Source organism: Podarcis liolepis (genome assembly GCF_965112155.1).
Source record: "Podarcis liolepis genome assembly, chromosome: 13".
Lineage (NCBI taxonomy): Eukaryota > Metazoa > Chordata > Lepidosauria > Squamata > Lacertidae > Podarcis > Podarcis liolepis.
The window spans coordinates 48133889-48150611 of NC_139573.1; the positions used below are offsets into that span (position 1 = coordinate 48133889).

General features: G+C 47.1%; 1 protein-coding gene across 5 annotated transcripts in view; it reads right to left on the reverse strand.

Moving 5' to 3' along the window:
* Window positions 1-1935: 1935 nt before the first annotated feature.
* Window positions 1936-16723, reverse strand: part of SCN4A (sodium voltage-gated channel alpha subunit 4) — a 107271-nt gene continuing 92483 nt past the window's right edge. For 4 of the 5 annotated variants that reach the window (XM_083470421.1, XM_083470422.1, XM_083470419.1 and 1 more), the window contains 4 exons: window positions 16546-16683; window positions 13140-13244; window positions 9626-9896; window positions 1936-4584 (listed from right to left, as the gene is read on the reverse strand). In XM_083470421.1, coding sequence (XP_083326547.1) covers window positions 3215-4584; window positions 9626-9896; window positions 13140-13244; window positions 16546-16683 — 1884 coding nt within the window. In that variant the 3' untranslated portion in view covers window positions 1936-3214. Of the gene's footprint in view, window positions 4585-9625; window positions 9897-13139; window positions 13245-16541; window positions 16684-16723 lie in introns of all 5 variants that reach the window. The other variant, XM_083470423.1, reaches the window with a different exon arrangement.

The window sequence follows — 16723 nt, forward strand, 5'->3', positions numbered from 1 at the left end:
GTATTTTAATAGTTTGTTGGAAGCTGCCCAGAGTGGCTGGGGAAGCCCAGCCAGATGGGCGGGGTATAAATAAATTATTATTGTTATATTATTATTATTATTCGAGACAGATGGCCTTCCAACCTCTGCTTAAAAACCTCCAAGAAGGAGACTTACATATTTCAGGCCCTATGCAATCTGATCCAATTAAACAATTCCTCGGCACCATCTATACTGTAAGACCAAAGTATGATTTATTTTTTTAAAAAAATGTTATTTTAAAAACTGCTCTGGGGAAAGGTGAGGTGGTGGTTTTGTGATGCTGTGCAGAGTTGCCATCTGGTGGAAGGAAGCAGAACTGGTTTATCCTGGACTCTACTCGGCAGAGAAGGTTGCACTGTACGTGTGGACCAAAACAGACTGCTCTAGTTATGCATGTCTATACATACCCACTATCTAGCGAACTGTTTGAAGTCCACAGGATGACACCCACCTACCCACTCACTCCTCATGGGTCAAAGGATGGTGGCTAATTTTCTATTAACCTCAATGTTTCCACTGTCAGAACATCCTGCCATTTGCTGGTTCTGTTTGAAATTGCTCAGTGAGGCTTCTCTAGGAGATATTTTATTTGCACACTTTTTTTTAGTGGTTAGGAAATTGTGCAGATTATCTATCTATCTATCTATCTATCTATCTATCTATCTATCTATCTATAAAAAAGGTAAAGGACCCCGGACAGTTAAGTCCAATCAAAGAGGACTATGGGGTTGTGGCGCTCATCTCGCTTTCAGGCCGAGGGAGCTGGCATTTGTCCGCAGACAGCTTTCTGGGTCATGTGGCCAGCATGACTAAACTGCTTCTGGCACAACAAAACACCGTGACGGAAACCAGAGTGCACGGAAATGCCGTTTACCTTCCTGCTGCAGCGATACCTATTTATCTACTTGCACGGATGTGCTTTTGAACTGCTAGGTTGACAGAAGCTGGGACAGAGCAATGGGAGCTCACCCTGTCGTGGGGATTCGAACCGCTGACCTTCTGATCGGCAAGCCCAAGAGGCTCAGTGGTTTATACCACAGCACCACCCATGTCCTTCCTGTCTGTCTATCTGTCTGTCTGTCTGTCTGTCTGTCTGTCTGTCATCTATCTCTGCAAGTGGAAAAAATAAAACAAAAGCTTTATAACCTGACTGGATTCTTACATCAACAAAACTACAGAAAAGGTGGCAGCCTTTTCAAAGTTCAATCAACTGCCGCAGGAGGTCAATGATCCACACTGCCCAATATACTGTTTCTAGCAGATGGCAATAATGGTTGCCTCAGAGGTAGAGTGTGGCAGACAGAACAAATAAACCAATTTCTAATTGTCAGATTCACTGGGGCGATGTAGGGCTGAGAGAGGGTAGTGAATACCAGTACTGTTTCCGTTCTTAAATATTCATGTGTCTCCCATTATTTAAACTGGTTGGGCTGGGGGCACAAGCCACTGGGAACACCTTATTGCATGGGTGCAGTTGATATCAACAGATGTTTACCAGGAATATATTGCCTTTGTATTTCTGGGGGGCTGGTTCAGGAAACTATTGAGTTATCCAGATAGCAGGTCCCTGCAGTTCAGTCTCTGAGATTCCCTTTCCTCAGCCCTGTGCATGGGAACAAACCACACAGACTCCAAGCTTCTAGGCCATACCCTGCCTGCTGTGTGGACTGGGGTGGGGGGCAATGTGGGGAAATGGTGCCATCAGGACAGGACTTTGGGGCAGAAGAATGAATCTAAAATTACTCAAATGCACCACTGATGGAGTGGTGGGAGAGGCGAAGCAAAATGGCCTACGTTTCTGGACAGAATATATAGGTACTATGTAAAAGCGCAGCACATCTTCCTAGGTGATTGGTAGCGAATGAGAACAATTTTTAAGCTGACATGAAACCCTGAGAACAGATCAGCACATTACTTTTGCTATTGATTTATTTTTACTTTTAAAAAATAAACGATATAGAGAGTTCAAATGGTTAAGACTCTTAATTGCACTTTAAACCATTTCTAACACAAAAAATATCTTGTGAGTCCTTCCAAATACTTGAAAGGAAAAAGCTGAAGCACGTTTTTTTTAAGACATTGTGGATTTTGTTCACCAAACTGTCCCCTCATTTCAATTATTATTCAGCTCCATTCACCTCACCTTTGCATGCTGGAAACACTCCTAAGCCAATTGCCTATCAGTCTGTTACCAGGAGATAACATTAAGAAATACTTCCTTTTTATAAGAAGTCAGCCACAGAGCCCTATCCAGACGTTAATATCTGAGAACCAGTACAGACGGCAGTTCTTCACTGCTTTTGGAAAAGGAGGCGAAAATGGCTGAAGACAGAAGCTTTCACAAAGTTTGTCCAGCAAATAGCAGTTGTTAAATCCAGGGCTCTGTGCATTCTGCTTTCCATGATCGCATGCGCACAGAATTTGACATTGGGTACTGAATTCGGCATCTTTAAAACCTCTGCTTTCGTTGAAAAAGCAAGCAGGTATCTAGGCCTTGAGGCTGCAAACATAAACCTTGAAAGTTTTTTGTGTGTGCATGTCTGTTGCATGCCAGTGATACATAGGCAAGGCTTTCATTCACCCCTGACAAGCAGAATAAATTATGCAGAATATGCAGCCACAGGAAAATCTGCGTAATTGATTCAGGCCACAAAACCCAGCTTTTCATACATTTTTCTTTTTAAGTGAAGCACATACACAACTCTGGTTGAGTTCCTTAAAACTGGTCTTCTGGTTCCATGCCTAAGCTTGAACACGGCAGGACTCAAATTATGAAGACTTGCATCTTTGGCCATTTCCTTCTCTTCTGTCTCTTCTTCCAAGACTTCTGAAAAACACTAGTAGGGAAGTACTGAAAGCAGAACTGGCCCTGGAACACGTGACATCGGACGCCGCCTACCATTAAACTAAAACACCTGTTCTTTTCACCTGCAATAGAGATTCACATTAACCTCATAAGGAAAAAATAAGGTATCTTTGCTCATTGGGGCGAATCTGGACAACAACAACAACAAAACCCCAACTTGAAACCAGGAGGGGTTCTGTTTCCAAAGTTACGATGTTGAGCTGAGTACAAGGAACCTGGTAAGAGAAGGTGGTTAGCTCACTACAGCACATGATTTTGGAAGGGCCCCTGTGAGAGAAGTCTTTTGGATCTGGGTGCCAATTGACAGTTGGCCAAAAGTGCTTTGCATTATACAAACGACTCTTTCACACCACGTTTGGTGCCCCCCTTCTCTTTGCTTTTGCTGGGGTCGTCTTCCTTTGTTCCGCCGGAATCTTCCTTCTTCTCTTTCGTTTTCCTGGTGTCGCCTTCCTCCTTTTTGCCAGGATCCTCCTCTTCCTTCGTTTTGCCAGGATCGCCTTCCTCTTTTCCCCCACGATCCACCTCTCTCTTGGTTTTGCTAGGGTCATCCGTAGTCTCTGCGCTGGCGACTGGTTTAAGTTCAATAGGTGGGGAGGTTTCTGGAGACACTTGGATGTCTACCTCTGAGCCCGAAGACCCATATATTTCATTCATTTTCTTCGCAATCAATCCTTCTTTCTCGGGGGCTCCTTCCAGCAGGGTCTCCTCATCCTGGCTGTGCCTGTACATGTAAGAGGCCTGTTTCATCGATCGCCTTAATAAATACCTCCGAAACGCCCGTTGGATTTTGGTGGCACACACCTCCTCCTGCTTCCTTTTCAGTGTGGTGGTGATGGGTTCGTAGGAGACCTTCGAGGGGTTGGCAGCCATAAACTTCTCCTCCATGGACTGCTTTAGAGCATCCATTTCCCCCGAGTCTCCCAGCACTTCTTTGGTAAGTGCAAAGAGGATGTCCAAGCAATGTATCTTATCCCCAGGAACCATGGGCAAGTCCAAAGTGATCAGCTTGATCTTGTTGGGCTTAGCGATCCGCAGCGGAGGTTGCAAGGTGTCCGCAAAGTCCGAGAGTATGGCGTAATCAATGAACTGCGTGGCGTCGGGGTCAAACTTCTCCCAAGTCTCATAGAACATCTCAAAGTCGTCTTCACACAGAGGTTCGCTGCTCTCCTCCGTGGCAACGTTGAAGTTCTCCAGGATGATGGCGATGTACATGTTGACCACTATCAAGAAGGAGATGATGATGTAGCTGCAGAAGAAGAAGATGCCAATGGCAGGGTTGCCGCAATCGCCCTTCACATGGCTGCCAGGGTTCTGCAGTTCTGGGTCACAGTCTGGGGGACCGCTGTTCAAGATGGGGTTCAGCAAGCCGTCCCAACCAGCCGACGTGGTGATCTGGAAAAGGCAGATGATGCTGTTGCCAAAAGTCTCGAAGTTGAAGATGTCGTCCACCCCAGATTCCTTCTTCACGTAAGCAAAGTTGGACATCCCAAAAATGGAATAGATAAACATGACCAGGAAGAGGAGGAGGCCAATGTTGAAGAGAGCAGGCAGCGACATCATCAAAGCAAAGAGGAGCGTCCGGATGCCTTTGGCTCCCCGAATCAGCCGCAGGACGCGCCCAATTCTGGCCAGGCGGATGACCCTGAAGAGGGTGGGCGATACGAAGTATTTCTCAATGATGTCCGAGAGGACAAGTCCTGAAAGACAGTTAAGAAGACGTTATTTTTTTCAGAACCTCTTGTCCATCATCAAAGAGATACAGTTTTTTTAAAATTACTAATAGCAAATGGATTTGCAGACGCAGAGGGCCTTCTTGGTAGTGGCACCCGCCCTGTGGAATGCCTTTCCATCAGATGTCAAGGAAATAAACAACTATCTGACTTTTAGAAGGCATCTGAAGGCAGCCCTGTTTAGGGAAGTTTTTAATGTTTGATGCTTTATCGTGTTTTATCGTAATATTCTGTTGGGAGCCACCTAGAGTGGCTGGGGAAACTCAGCCAGATGGTGGGGTATAAACAGTCCCTTTTTTCCTAAAAAATTTTTTAGGGGTACTCTCATTTTGACTCAAGAAAACCACCATTTTATAGTTCAAATCGGGGAAAATAAATACAGTAAATGGACAAAAGTACAACGATTCAGAAAATGTTTAGGGGTATGTGTACCCCTGCGTCCCCCCCAGAAAAAAAGCACTGGGTATAAATAATAATTATTCACACTGTAGAAAAGGTTCCAGTCTTTTGTTCTAACAGCAAGCTGAACTGAGATGTCAAAGGTGCAAAGATGCACAAAAGAATTAAAAAGAAACGGCATTTTAAAACACCACAATCTACCTGACAGGGACCTATGAGCTTATAAAATGATGATGGCGTAAAGCAGGGGTGGAGAACCTCAGGCTCCTGCTACAACCTTGGACCACCTGGATGGGTTATGAGCCCATCTCCCTGAAACCACACCCACCTGTCCACCAGGTGATGTCAGGGACTGGGCAGAGGAGGAATGGTGGTGACTACCTCCCCAGCCTGACCCTTCCAGAGAAGAGGAAGACAGTTCGGAATTACAAGAGGGGTTTGAGGGAGGTCACAGCTCAGAGGCAGATGAGGGGGAAAGCTGGGAAATAATGGGAGGAGGAGGAAGACCAGGGGAGAGACAGCTGACGGACTCAGCATCTTTAGAAAGCATTCCAGACCCCTCCTCTTCCAGAGAGCCTTGGAAGTAGGAGAGCAAAGAGCTCAAAGGCAGAGGGCGCTTCTCAGCACCCGAGCAATGACTCATGAGAAAGTGGGAGAGATGGCGGGGGTGGATATTCCCTTGGGACAACACTAGGGACAACACCAGGAAAAAGGCCAGTGTCGTATCAACACTTGTCTAGCACTATGCTGCAGAAAAGAGGTTACAAGAGGCTTATCGGCAATACACATAATCGACTGAATGGCAAGAGAACATGATTCTGCTACAATGAATGGTAAAGGTAAAGGGAAAGGTACCCCGGCCCGTACGGGCCAGTCATGTCCGACTCTAGGGTTGCATGCTCATCTCACTTAAGAGGCCGGGGGCCAGCGCTGTTCGAAGACACTTCCAGGTCACGTGGCCAGCGTGACGAAGCTGCTCTGGCAAGCCGGCACCAGCGCAGCACACGGAAACGCTGTTTACCTTCCCGCTATAAAGCGGTACCTATTTATCTACTTGCACTTAGGGGTGCTTTCGAACTGCTAGGTGGGCAGGAGCTGGGACCGAAAGATGGGAGCTCGCCCCACTGTGGGGATTTGAACCGCCAATCGTGCGATCGGCAAGCCCTAGGCACTGAGGTTTTACCCACAGCGCCACCCGCTGGTATGGAATGGTATGAAGATACAAATTTTGATTTCCCTTGCAGTTCATCTCTTGAGAATAATGAATGATGAAAGTGGGTGCAGAATGCTGTGGCGGGACTCCTTACGGGGTCCTCGCTGCGGGATCACAATTCACCCAGTGCTATACCAGCTGCACTGGAGTACAGGATCAGGTTTAAGGTACTGGTTTTAACCTTTAAAGCCCTATACAGCCTAGGCCCCTCGTACCTATGGGACCACCTCTCCTGGTATGTCCCACCTTACAGTCTTCAAACAAAAACATCCTGGAGGTCCTGGGCCACAGGGAGGTTAGGCTGGCCTCAACCAGAGCCAGGACTTTTTTGGTTGTGGCCCCGATCTGGTGGAATGCTCTGTTACAAGAGACTAGGGCCCTGCGGGACTTGACATCTTTCCGCAGGGCCTGCAAGACACAGCTGTTCCACCAGACCTTTGGCCAAGGCAAAGCCTGACCCCCTCCTTTGGTAATCCTCACTGAACTCTAGCCCAATGGTTGCCATAAATTTGATTCAAATTGATTTTATAATGAATTGGTTTTAGAATGCTGTATTATTTTACTGTTAGCTGCTCTGAGCCCGGCTTCGGCTGGAGAGGGTGTGATATAAATAATAATAATAATAATAATAATAATAATAATAATAATAATAATTATTATTATTATTATTATTATTATTATTATCCCGAGAGACTGCATTCCCAAGCCTCTCTCTGTGAATGTTGAATAAAAAGCAGGTGGTAAGGACTTTTCCTTGTCTTATCCGTTCCTGGCAACTTGCTGTGCACAGGGGCAGGGAAGCTGACAGCAGCTGTTGGAAGATTGGATCATCAGCAGAGGCTGAGTGGGAAAGGGGGATTAATCCTGCCTGATTCGGCTGTGTGTGCCAGTTTCCTAGTCAATCCCCGGAGAAGCAGGGGTCACCATCCTGTCTGCAGCCCTGCCAGTCAGCTGATTGTTGCCGCTTGCAAAGTACGACATAACCTCATGACCACTGCTCCTTGTGCATTTTTCTAACCTGTGGGTTGTGCTGAAGAAGATTCCAGAGAAACAGTCAGATTATCCGGGGTCACTGTCCTACGTTGTTATTCACTTACTACTTCGGCACCATGAACTCCTAAAAAGTTTTACCACTTAGCCCGCAGGATAGCATCTATTACTTTGTTTCAACCATAGACTTATTATACTTTTACGGACTTTCAAAGATTGACAGACATGTGTTCATTTGCTTTCAAATATGTTAGAGAATTTACAAGTGAGTGTACACATTTTGTTTTTGTTGTACTAAATCATGTATATTATGCAATAAGAACTACAGTGCTATCTAGTATACTGGTCTTCGTGTTGCTTCTGTTGTTTGTTGTGTTAAGTTTGCAACACAGGGGTTTGTTGTTCTGTACATGCTTGCAAAGTACCGTATTTTTCGTCCCATAGGACGCTCCGTCCCATAGGACGCACCTAGTTTTTTGGGGGGGAAATAAAGGGGGGGGAAATCCCTTTATTTCCCCCCCCCCAAAGCAGGTCGGGGAAACCGAACCAGGTCGAGGAACAGCGGGATGGCGGCGCTGCGCCTCCTTGCTGTCCCCCGAGCTTGTGGGGCTGGCCCATGTCTGCCCGGCGTGAGGGGCGCTCTGCTTCAGGGCACCCCACCCGCCGGGCAGCAGGCTGCTATCCGCAGCATGGGGAGAACTCCTGCAGGGCTGCCCACGCTGTGGATGTCTGCCCGGCGCGCGGGGCGCTCTGCTTCGGGGCCTCCCGCAGGGCTCCCCACGCTGCGGATGTGTTCCCGGAGTGCCGGGCGCTCTGCTTTCAGGGCGCCCGGCACTCCGGGAAGCAGGCTGCTATCCACAGCCTAGACAGCCCTGTGGGAACTCCCACAGGGCTGCCTAGGCTGCTGATGTCTTCCTGAAGCCTGGAGAGCGAGAGGGGTGGGTGCGCACTGACCCCTCTCACTCTCCAAGCTTCAGCGAAAGCCTGAATTCGCCCCATAGGACACACCCAGATTTCCCCTTCATTTTTGGGTGGGAAAAATTGTGTCCTATAGGGCGAAAAATACGGTACACATAGGGCTTTGCAGCATTTGCTCATCAGATGATGGGTGGTTGTCTACAAACCCCTTTTTGGCCCAGCTGGGTCTTCACTTGCCCTGCACATATCCCTGATGTCAGGTGTAAGGCAGGTGGGCCTCAATTAACTGAAATGGCCTTGCCAGGCAAAAGAAGAAGCCTGGCAGGCTTCATGGGCTGAAGGTTCCCCACCACCATAGGTGCCAATTCCTAGGGGCTGAGGCAATTTTGGTACCCTGGTTTTTGTTCGCCAGGCCCCCTCAATGTTCAGAGGACGTCGCACAATGTTGCATGTGCAACATCAAGGTATCAGGATGTTGGGATGTCGGGCGACGTCACACCGGGCCTCTGAAGATGGGCTGGAGAAGTTGGCACTTCTGCCCACTGCTGAGCTACACAATAAGATTTCTCTAAAGAGAGAAAAATGTGCTTCTAGCCTGAACGTGGTAAAGCTGCTCTTATGTTATCTCCACTACTCTGCTGAACGCCTCTGCCCTACTATTCCCCATTATGCCTACTGTCAGATTTAAGATTCAGGTAGGTAGCCGTGTTGGTCTGAAACAGTCGATAGATATAGATACAGTGGTACCTCAGGTTAAGTACTTAATTTGTTCTGGAGGTCTGTACTTAACCTGAAACTGTTCACAACCTGAAGCACCACTTTAGCTAATGGGGCCTCCTGCTGCCGCTGCACCACCAGAGCACAATTTCTGTTCTCATCCTGAAGCAAAGTTCTTAACCTGAGGTAATATTTCTGGGTTAGCAGAGTCTGTAACCTGAAGCATCTGTAACCTGAAGCGTCTGTAACCCAAGGTAAAGGTAAAGGAACCCCTGACCATTCGGTCCAGTCGTGGCCGACTCTGGGGTTGCGGCGCTCATCTCGCTTTACTGGCCGAGGGAGCCGGCGTACAGCTTCCAGGTCATGTGGCTGGCATGACTAAGCCACTTCTGGCGAACCAGAGCAGCGCACGGAAACGCCGTTTACCTTCTCGCCGGAGCAGTACCTATTTATCTACTTGCACTTTGACATGCTTTCGAACTGCTAGGTTGGCAGGAGCAGGGACTGAGCAACGGGAGCTCACCCCGTCGCAGGGATTCGAACTGCCAACCTTCTGATCAGCAAGTCCTAGGCTCCGTGGTTTAACCCACAGTGCCACCCACGTCCCATGTAACCCGAGGTACCACTGTATATATTTGTCCAGTAGCATCAAGAACAAACTTAGTTGGTCTCTAAGGTGCTACTGAACAATTTTTTTGTCAGATTTAAGAGTTATTAAGAAAGAGAGCAGGCCCAAATGCTGCCCATTTGGCACCTTCACATTTTCCTCACCTATGATGGAGATAATGACCACGACGAAATCAAAGATGTTCCAGCCGACTGTGAAGAAGTAGTACCGCAGGGCAATCATCTTGAGGAAGCACTCGGCCGTGAAGATGACAATGAAGATCAGATTGATTTGGAAGAGGATGTTTATCTTGGTTTGGCTTTGGTCGTCTGTTTCCACCATCATCGTCACCATGTTAAGACAAATGAGGATCATGATGACTATATCAAAGGCTTGTTGGGTCACAAAGTCAAAGATCATCGCTTGGTATTTGTTCTTTAGTAAGGTGGAAGGCAGGCAGGCACGGGTGTGAGAGAGAGAGCCACACAGGAAAGGGACAAAGACATACGGGCACAGACAGACGAGGGAAGAGAAGAGAAGAGAAATGGAGGAGAAAACCCCACACAAGAATGTTCAAGCGGGCAAAGAAATGGGAAAATAATCGCCCGGCATCCAACCCCATGGAACATGATCTAAGAATGTACCGTATTTTTCACCCTATAGAACACACTTTTCCCCCTCCAAAAATGAAGGGGAAATGTGTGTGCGTCCTATGGGGCGAATGCAGGCTTTCGCTGAAGCCTGGAGAGCAAGAGGGGTCGGTGCTCACCGACCCCTCTCGCTCTCCAGGCTTCAGGAAGCTATCCACGAGCCTTGGGAGCCCGCGGGAGTTCCTTCCGGGCTCCCACGGCTTGCGCAGAGCTGCCTCTATCCCGAAGCCCAGGCGCGCTGAACAGTCGCGCCCGGGCTTCGGGTAGCTCTGCGCAAGCCGCGGAGCCCTCCCACGGCTTGCGGAGAGCAGCCTGTTCTGGGGGCTAGGGTCGGGGGAAGCTTGGGCTTCCTCCGCCCCAGCCCCACGCCTGGGGGGGAAATAAAAAAAATTCTTTATTTCCCCCCAAAAAAACTAGGTGTGCCCTACGGAGCGAAAAATACGGTATGTGTGCTCCAAAAAGTTTTTGTGTGGAATAACAGGACAGTGTGCTGGACTTGGTCTGGGAACACTCCTGGCTGAACAGGAACCTCACTGAGATGATTTGAGGCAAGGAACCAACTCTCAGTTCAGTCAAGCCAGCAAGGTTGCTATAAAACAGGGTTTCCCAAACTCGGAACTCCTGCTATTTTTGGACTACAACTCCCATCATCTCTAGTTAGCAGGACAAGTGGTCAGGGATGGTTGGAGTTGTAACCCAACAACAGCGGAGGACCCAAGTTTGGGAGACCCTGCGATGAGGCTGTATTTTACAGTTTTAATGTTGTATTTTAATCTTGTTTTTAAGTTGTATTTCAATCAATTTGTTTTTATATCGGGTATTAGCCGCCCTGAGCCCGGTCTTGGCTGGGGAGGGCAGGGTATAAATATATATTATTAATATTGTTAATATTATTATAAAAGTAACATAGAGAACAACTCATGAATTACTCACTACCTTTGAGCTCTTTGGAAGAACTGCAGGATAGAAAAGGAAGGAAGGAAGGAAGGAAGGAAGGAAGGAAGGAAGGAAGGAAGGAAGGAGGCAGTTGTTTTTGCTTTTTAATTTCTGAGCCTTCTGTTATGTAAATGCACATAAGGTTTGTTTATACTGCCCTAACCATGAGGAAAGGTTAAAAGCTCTGAGGCAAACTGAAAGTTTGTCCTCTGATCCTTTCAGACAGACACTTGCCTCCTTTGGCTTTCCTTGGCCGTTCTCAGGACCACTTTTAACAGACGCCTGTGGTCATTAAGAACCAGGATACAAATTCCCTGACTGGTCCAAAAGCAGAATGGTGATCCTGGGCATAAGACTCTTATGAATTGTAAGTAGAAACACCATGTGTAGTTTTATTTGTTTATTTGTTTAGATATAATTTTTAAATAAATCTATTATTTCTTTCTTTTTTTGCAGCCTAGATAACGTCATGGGCAGAAAATACACAGGGAAAAAGGAAATCATAGGCTGGCTCAAAAAAGTACTGGTGTTTCAGTTAAAAATAAAAAGCTTTAAAATAAAATAAAGGAAGGAAGCAGTGGGGAGTCGAGGGACTTTGATCTCAGCAGAAATTGGGAAGCAAAGGAGAGAGAAGGGAAAATGGGGAGGCTGTGGTATGGTAGCAGGGGTGGAGAACAGGTGGAGATTGCCTGGGAAGCAAGCCCAGGTCTCCCCTTCCCCACTCCCTCCCTTGTTCCAAATAGATTTACAAAGATACGCAACAACATCAGGGGTGCACACTATCTGCAGACAGGTTTGCGCATCCTCTGTTGTTACGAAGCCCAGAGCCCTGCATTCCCTTTCCTGCAGGAATCTTGGCTCAGCGCATGAAAGTAAGATCTCTTGTTCACACATCATGTAAAGAAAACTGACGTTTTCTGATCAAATGAATGTTGGGCATCATGCAACTCTGGTTCTGTGGGTGCCGGAATACGAGATCTCTCAAATTTATATTCAGACTTTATGGTCCTGCCCATGTAGTGCTAAAATTGTTGCTGTGCAACTTTAGATTGAGCAACTTAATGTCTTGCCAAAGTGGTGTAGCCTCTAGTTATCTCTCGCTTAGACTACTGCAATGCACTCTACGTGGGGCTACCTTTGAAGGTGACCCAGAAACTACAACTAATCCAGAATGTGGCAGCTAGACTGGTGACTGGGAGCGGCCGCCGAGACCACATAACACCGGTCTTGAAAGACCTACATTGGCTCCCAGTACGTTTCCAAGCAAAATTCAAAGTGTTGGTGCTGACCTTTCAAGCCCTAAACGGCCTTGGTCCAGTATACCTGAAGGAGTGTCTCCCCCCCCCCCATTGTTCTGCCCAGACACTGAGGTCTAGTGCTGAGGGCCTTCTGGCGGTTCCCTCCCTGCGAGAAGCCAAGTTACAGGGAACCAGGTATATATATATATACCATAAAGTCTCGGTAGTGGCATCTGCCCTGTGAAATGCCCTCCCACCACATGTCAAAGAGAAAAACAACTACCAGACTTTTAGAAAACATCTGAAGGCAGTCCTGTTTATGGAAGCTTTTAATGTTTAATAAACTATTGTATTTTAATATTTAGTTGGAAGCCACCCAGAGTGGCTGAGGAAACCCAGCCAGATGGGTGGGGTATAAATAAATTATTATTATTATTATTATTATTATTATTATTATTATTATTATTATTATTATTATTAAAAGCCACTCAATCGTAACAGGGGAATACTGTGGCTGTACTTGCTGCAAATTACGTTTGCATTAGTTGCCTTGGTATAATTTCTCATGCACCATTTCCACTGGCTTTTAAGTGATATGGGTCTTCTGCACATTCTGCTAGTTTTATTGCTTTACTGCTGTGGCTTGGAAATTGTTTCATACCGATTTATGTTCTAATACGTTGCTGGGTTCTGTGCTTTGAAAAATTGTATAACCGTAAAACCCAACATCATACAACATGCCAGAGTCAAGCCTTTGTTATGGTGCACTGTATTATGTTGTGGTTTAGGGTGCAGTTACTGTCGGCTACCTTGGACCAGAAAGGTGGCTTCTCATTATTTAAGCAAATAAATACCTGGGGCCTTGGGATGGGTTTTTGCGGCTTTTTTGAGCCTAGTTTCTTCATGGCGTTGTAGTATTTCTTTTGTTCCTCTGTCATGAAGATATCCTTTCCTCCAAAGTAAAAAAAGGGAATCACAACTTATTAGACATGGGAGGCGTCTGTTGCAGTGCCCAAGACCCACGGAAGGTTTCCACAGTCTTTGACTGGCAGCCCCACATCACACCCAGTTTCCAGGGCTCAGAGTGAACCACAGAACCTGCCTTTTAATTTCTGAGGCTGAGTGATGGTAACTGGGCTGGATTTATAGAGTCTGGTCAATTTCGCTTGACCGCCTCCATCTTTTCCAAACACCCAAACTCCCCTCCCCGCCTTCCACTCGTAACAAGTCTCCTTCCTTGTTCCATAGCTGTCAAGCATCCCTTATTTGGCGGGACAGTCCCTTATGCCAGCGCCCTGCCCCGCTGCTGTCCCTTATTGATGATGTCCCTTAAATTTCCCGGGTTTCAAAGGAAGCAGTTCCTCTCCCTCCCTCCCTGCTGGCCAGGGAGGAGGGAGGCTCCAACTGTGTTGCTTGGCTGCGTTGCTCACCCAATAAGAAGTCTAAGAACAACTGGGGGTGGAGCTTGCATGCCTTGTGCCAATCAAATCGGCCATGTTGCCTGGGGACTCGCCTTTGCTCAGCGCTTCCCAGCGGAGAGGTGACGTGGTTTTCCTTGCTGCATCCCCTTTGCCGGGTTGCTGCGCTGTGGGAACCACCGCTTGAGGCTTCGTTTGGCTGCTGGTTGACTAAAATCCCTTATTTTGGCTGCTGATCCCTTATTTTCGAGGCTGCTGGTCCCTTATTTTCAAATCTGTAAGTTGACAGCTATGCCTTGTTCATGCGCACTAGTTTATTTTCCTCTGTCGATCAGTCTGTCGCTCGACAGCAGAAGCCTCAAACGCTTCCCCTCACTTCCATCCTGCCAAAGGATGCTAATTCACTCTTCAGTGTCTTGTGAGAGCTTTGGATTTCTAGAAACGTCCCTGTTGTTGCCAGGCTACTCTATTGTGGTCTTAAGTCTTGGGCTATTTAATTAAACTAAGGAAAGACGTATCTAACCGGCTGCTCTAAGCCCTGCTCCATAGCTGTCTTTGACTGGCCCAGTCCCAAAAATGGCCTTGGCCATCTTCTCCCTTCTCCCTGCCAAACCACTTCAGTCTATTAAAAGAAGGGCCCAGGAAAGTGAAAAGTTGTTCTTTCAGAGGGCAGGCGGTTTCCCTCCCTGATGCAACACACAAGTGCCTGCGGCTAACCAGAGGTCCAGGGAATATGTAGCTGTCTCTGTTTAGAAATGGCTTGATTCAATGAAAGCACAGTGGGGGGTTGGACTAGATGCCCCATAAGGTCCCTCTGCAATTCTATGATTCCACCATTTTTGAAAGCCTGTTGCTTAAGGGTATTGGGCTCTCACATTACTGAATGTCTTGAAGCAGCTGATGGAAGCACATTGCTCCCTACAGAGGTCACACCCACAGCATACATTTAAAGAACATTTAAACATATATCTAGAGTACATGACTCCACCGCCCCCCCATAAAAAGAATCACAGGGACTATAGTTTACTCCTTGCAGAGTCACAATTCCCAGCAACCTTAAACTACAGTTCCCATGATTCTTTGGGGGAAATCATGTGTTTTCAATGGGCAGTGTGTGTGTGTGTGTGTGTGTGTGTGTGTGTGTGTGTGAGAGAGAGAGAGAGAGAGAGAGAGAGAGAGAGAGAGAGAGACAAAAATAATCATGGGAATTGTAGTTTATGAAGGGTGCTGGGAATTATAGCTCTAAGAGGGCTATAATTCTAGATTCTAGATTCCTTTTCATTGAGTAGGGAGGATGGAACAGGTAGCCTACTAAATCACCCCCCAACCCTGATTCCATGTACATTTGCGGGGGAACCGCAGCTGGCTATGTTGTCTACAAAGCCTATTTTCCTCATGAGTCTCCTCTTCCCCCACTTTCTATGCTCTTTGCCACTTTGGGAAGTTTTACTTCTGGCATAGAAACTGGTGAGGCATGAGGCTTGGTTCAGGTTAAGCCCTCTGATCTGCACATACTCCGTGAATCTCTGCTATTCTGCAGAGAGTCCCGGCGCTGAGAGAATAGGATCCAGGCCTGACTGTGGAGCTCAGATTTGGTACCCGAGCTCAATATCAAGGTGGGCTTCCACCTCAAAAACCAGCTGTGTGAACTGGTCCCAGCTGATGTCCCTGAACTCTGCGCCAGATACTGACTCCTGTAGCTGGAGCCGTGCACGTCAGTTTGCATTTCTTAGGGCAGAAAGTATTGATCTGATGTGTAGAGATCTTCCCTATTCTATTTAATTCAAGAGGGTTCTGGAAGCTTCTCTGTGTGAAAGAAACTTCATAATGTTTGTGTAATGAGTATGGGTTGCTCGTGCGTAAGTTGCCGCCTCTCCTGGCTATGTTGCCTGGTTAAACTTTTCTGTCTGGACAGCCCTACACTTCATGGCTGCCTGAGTCGCTAGCAGAATCCGTCAGTGGGCGTTTCTTAAACCTTTTCCAACATAAAAGTTGTTTGACACCAAGTCTCCTCCTACTCTCCCTGCGCGGAAGTCTTCTGCGCAGGGTGGGCGTGGGTAGCGGAGGACCCGTGCTCTCCCCGCTGGTGTCCGGTGAAGAATCCTGGAGCCCTCTCACCGATTCCCCCATCTGCCCCCCTTTATCCCTGGTGTTGCGCTGATTTGCTTCCCCATCTGCGGAGCTGCCTCTCTCCCTGCAGGGCCCTTCTCCAGCATCATTTGAGAGCCTTCCCTCCGCCTCTAGCTCCGATGTCAGTTCCCTGACAGTTTGGGTTATTCCCTCAGAGAAGCTGAGTACAGCTGGCTTAAACTGGTTCTGGTATCTTTCTGTCAAGGTCATGCTGACTACAAAAATAGGCCAGAATGAGCCTAGGTTTCACTTTCTCTTTCTATCTCTTTTCCTTCTGGTGTGGTATTCTGTATGTAGTGTTAAGGTTTAGACTTATTATAAGTCATTGTTTAAGTCAGGTCTGCTGCAACTAGATTTCCTATGGACAGTGCCAATCCTGAATGTATTGGATTTGTGACCATTTTGCTCATTTGCCTTCAGTAGCAGTAAAGCTCTGCTGGATGAAATATTATTCACCTCTGGTCAATTTTTTGGGGAATCCTGCAACGTGTTTACGTTTTTACTCTGCTTACTATTCATTGGAATCTACTCTGGATCAATACTGAGCAGAATTTCAATGACAGTGCGAGCATCGCTTCCAAATAGCACGCGGGAGTCATTCTACTCAAAGATAAATGCCTGAATTGTGCCTCAAAGTCCAATTTTATTGCTGCGGGAGGTGCCCACTAACAGTGACGCCCGCAGCTGAAACCCAAAGCCAAGAGACACTTATCTTTTTCTTCTGCTGGTTGAAGTTGTCGATGATGACGCCGATGAAAAGGTTGAGAGTGAAGAAAGCTCCAAAAATGATGAAGATGACAAAATAGATGTACATGTAGAGGTTGACTTCGTATTCGGGCTGCTCCTCAACCTGGGAGGTCAGAGAAGAGGTTGAGAAGAGACCCTCTCTT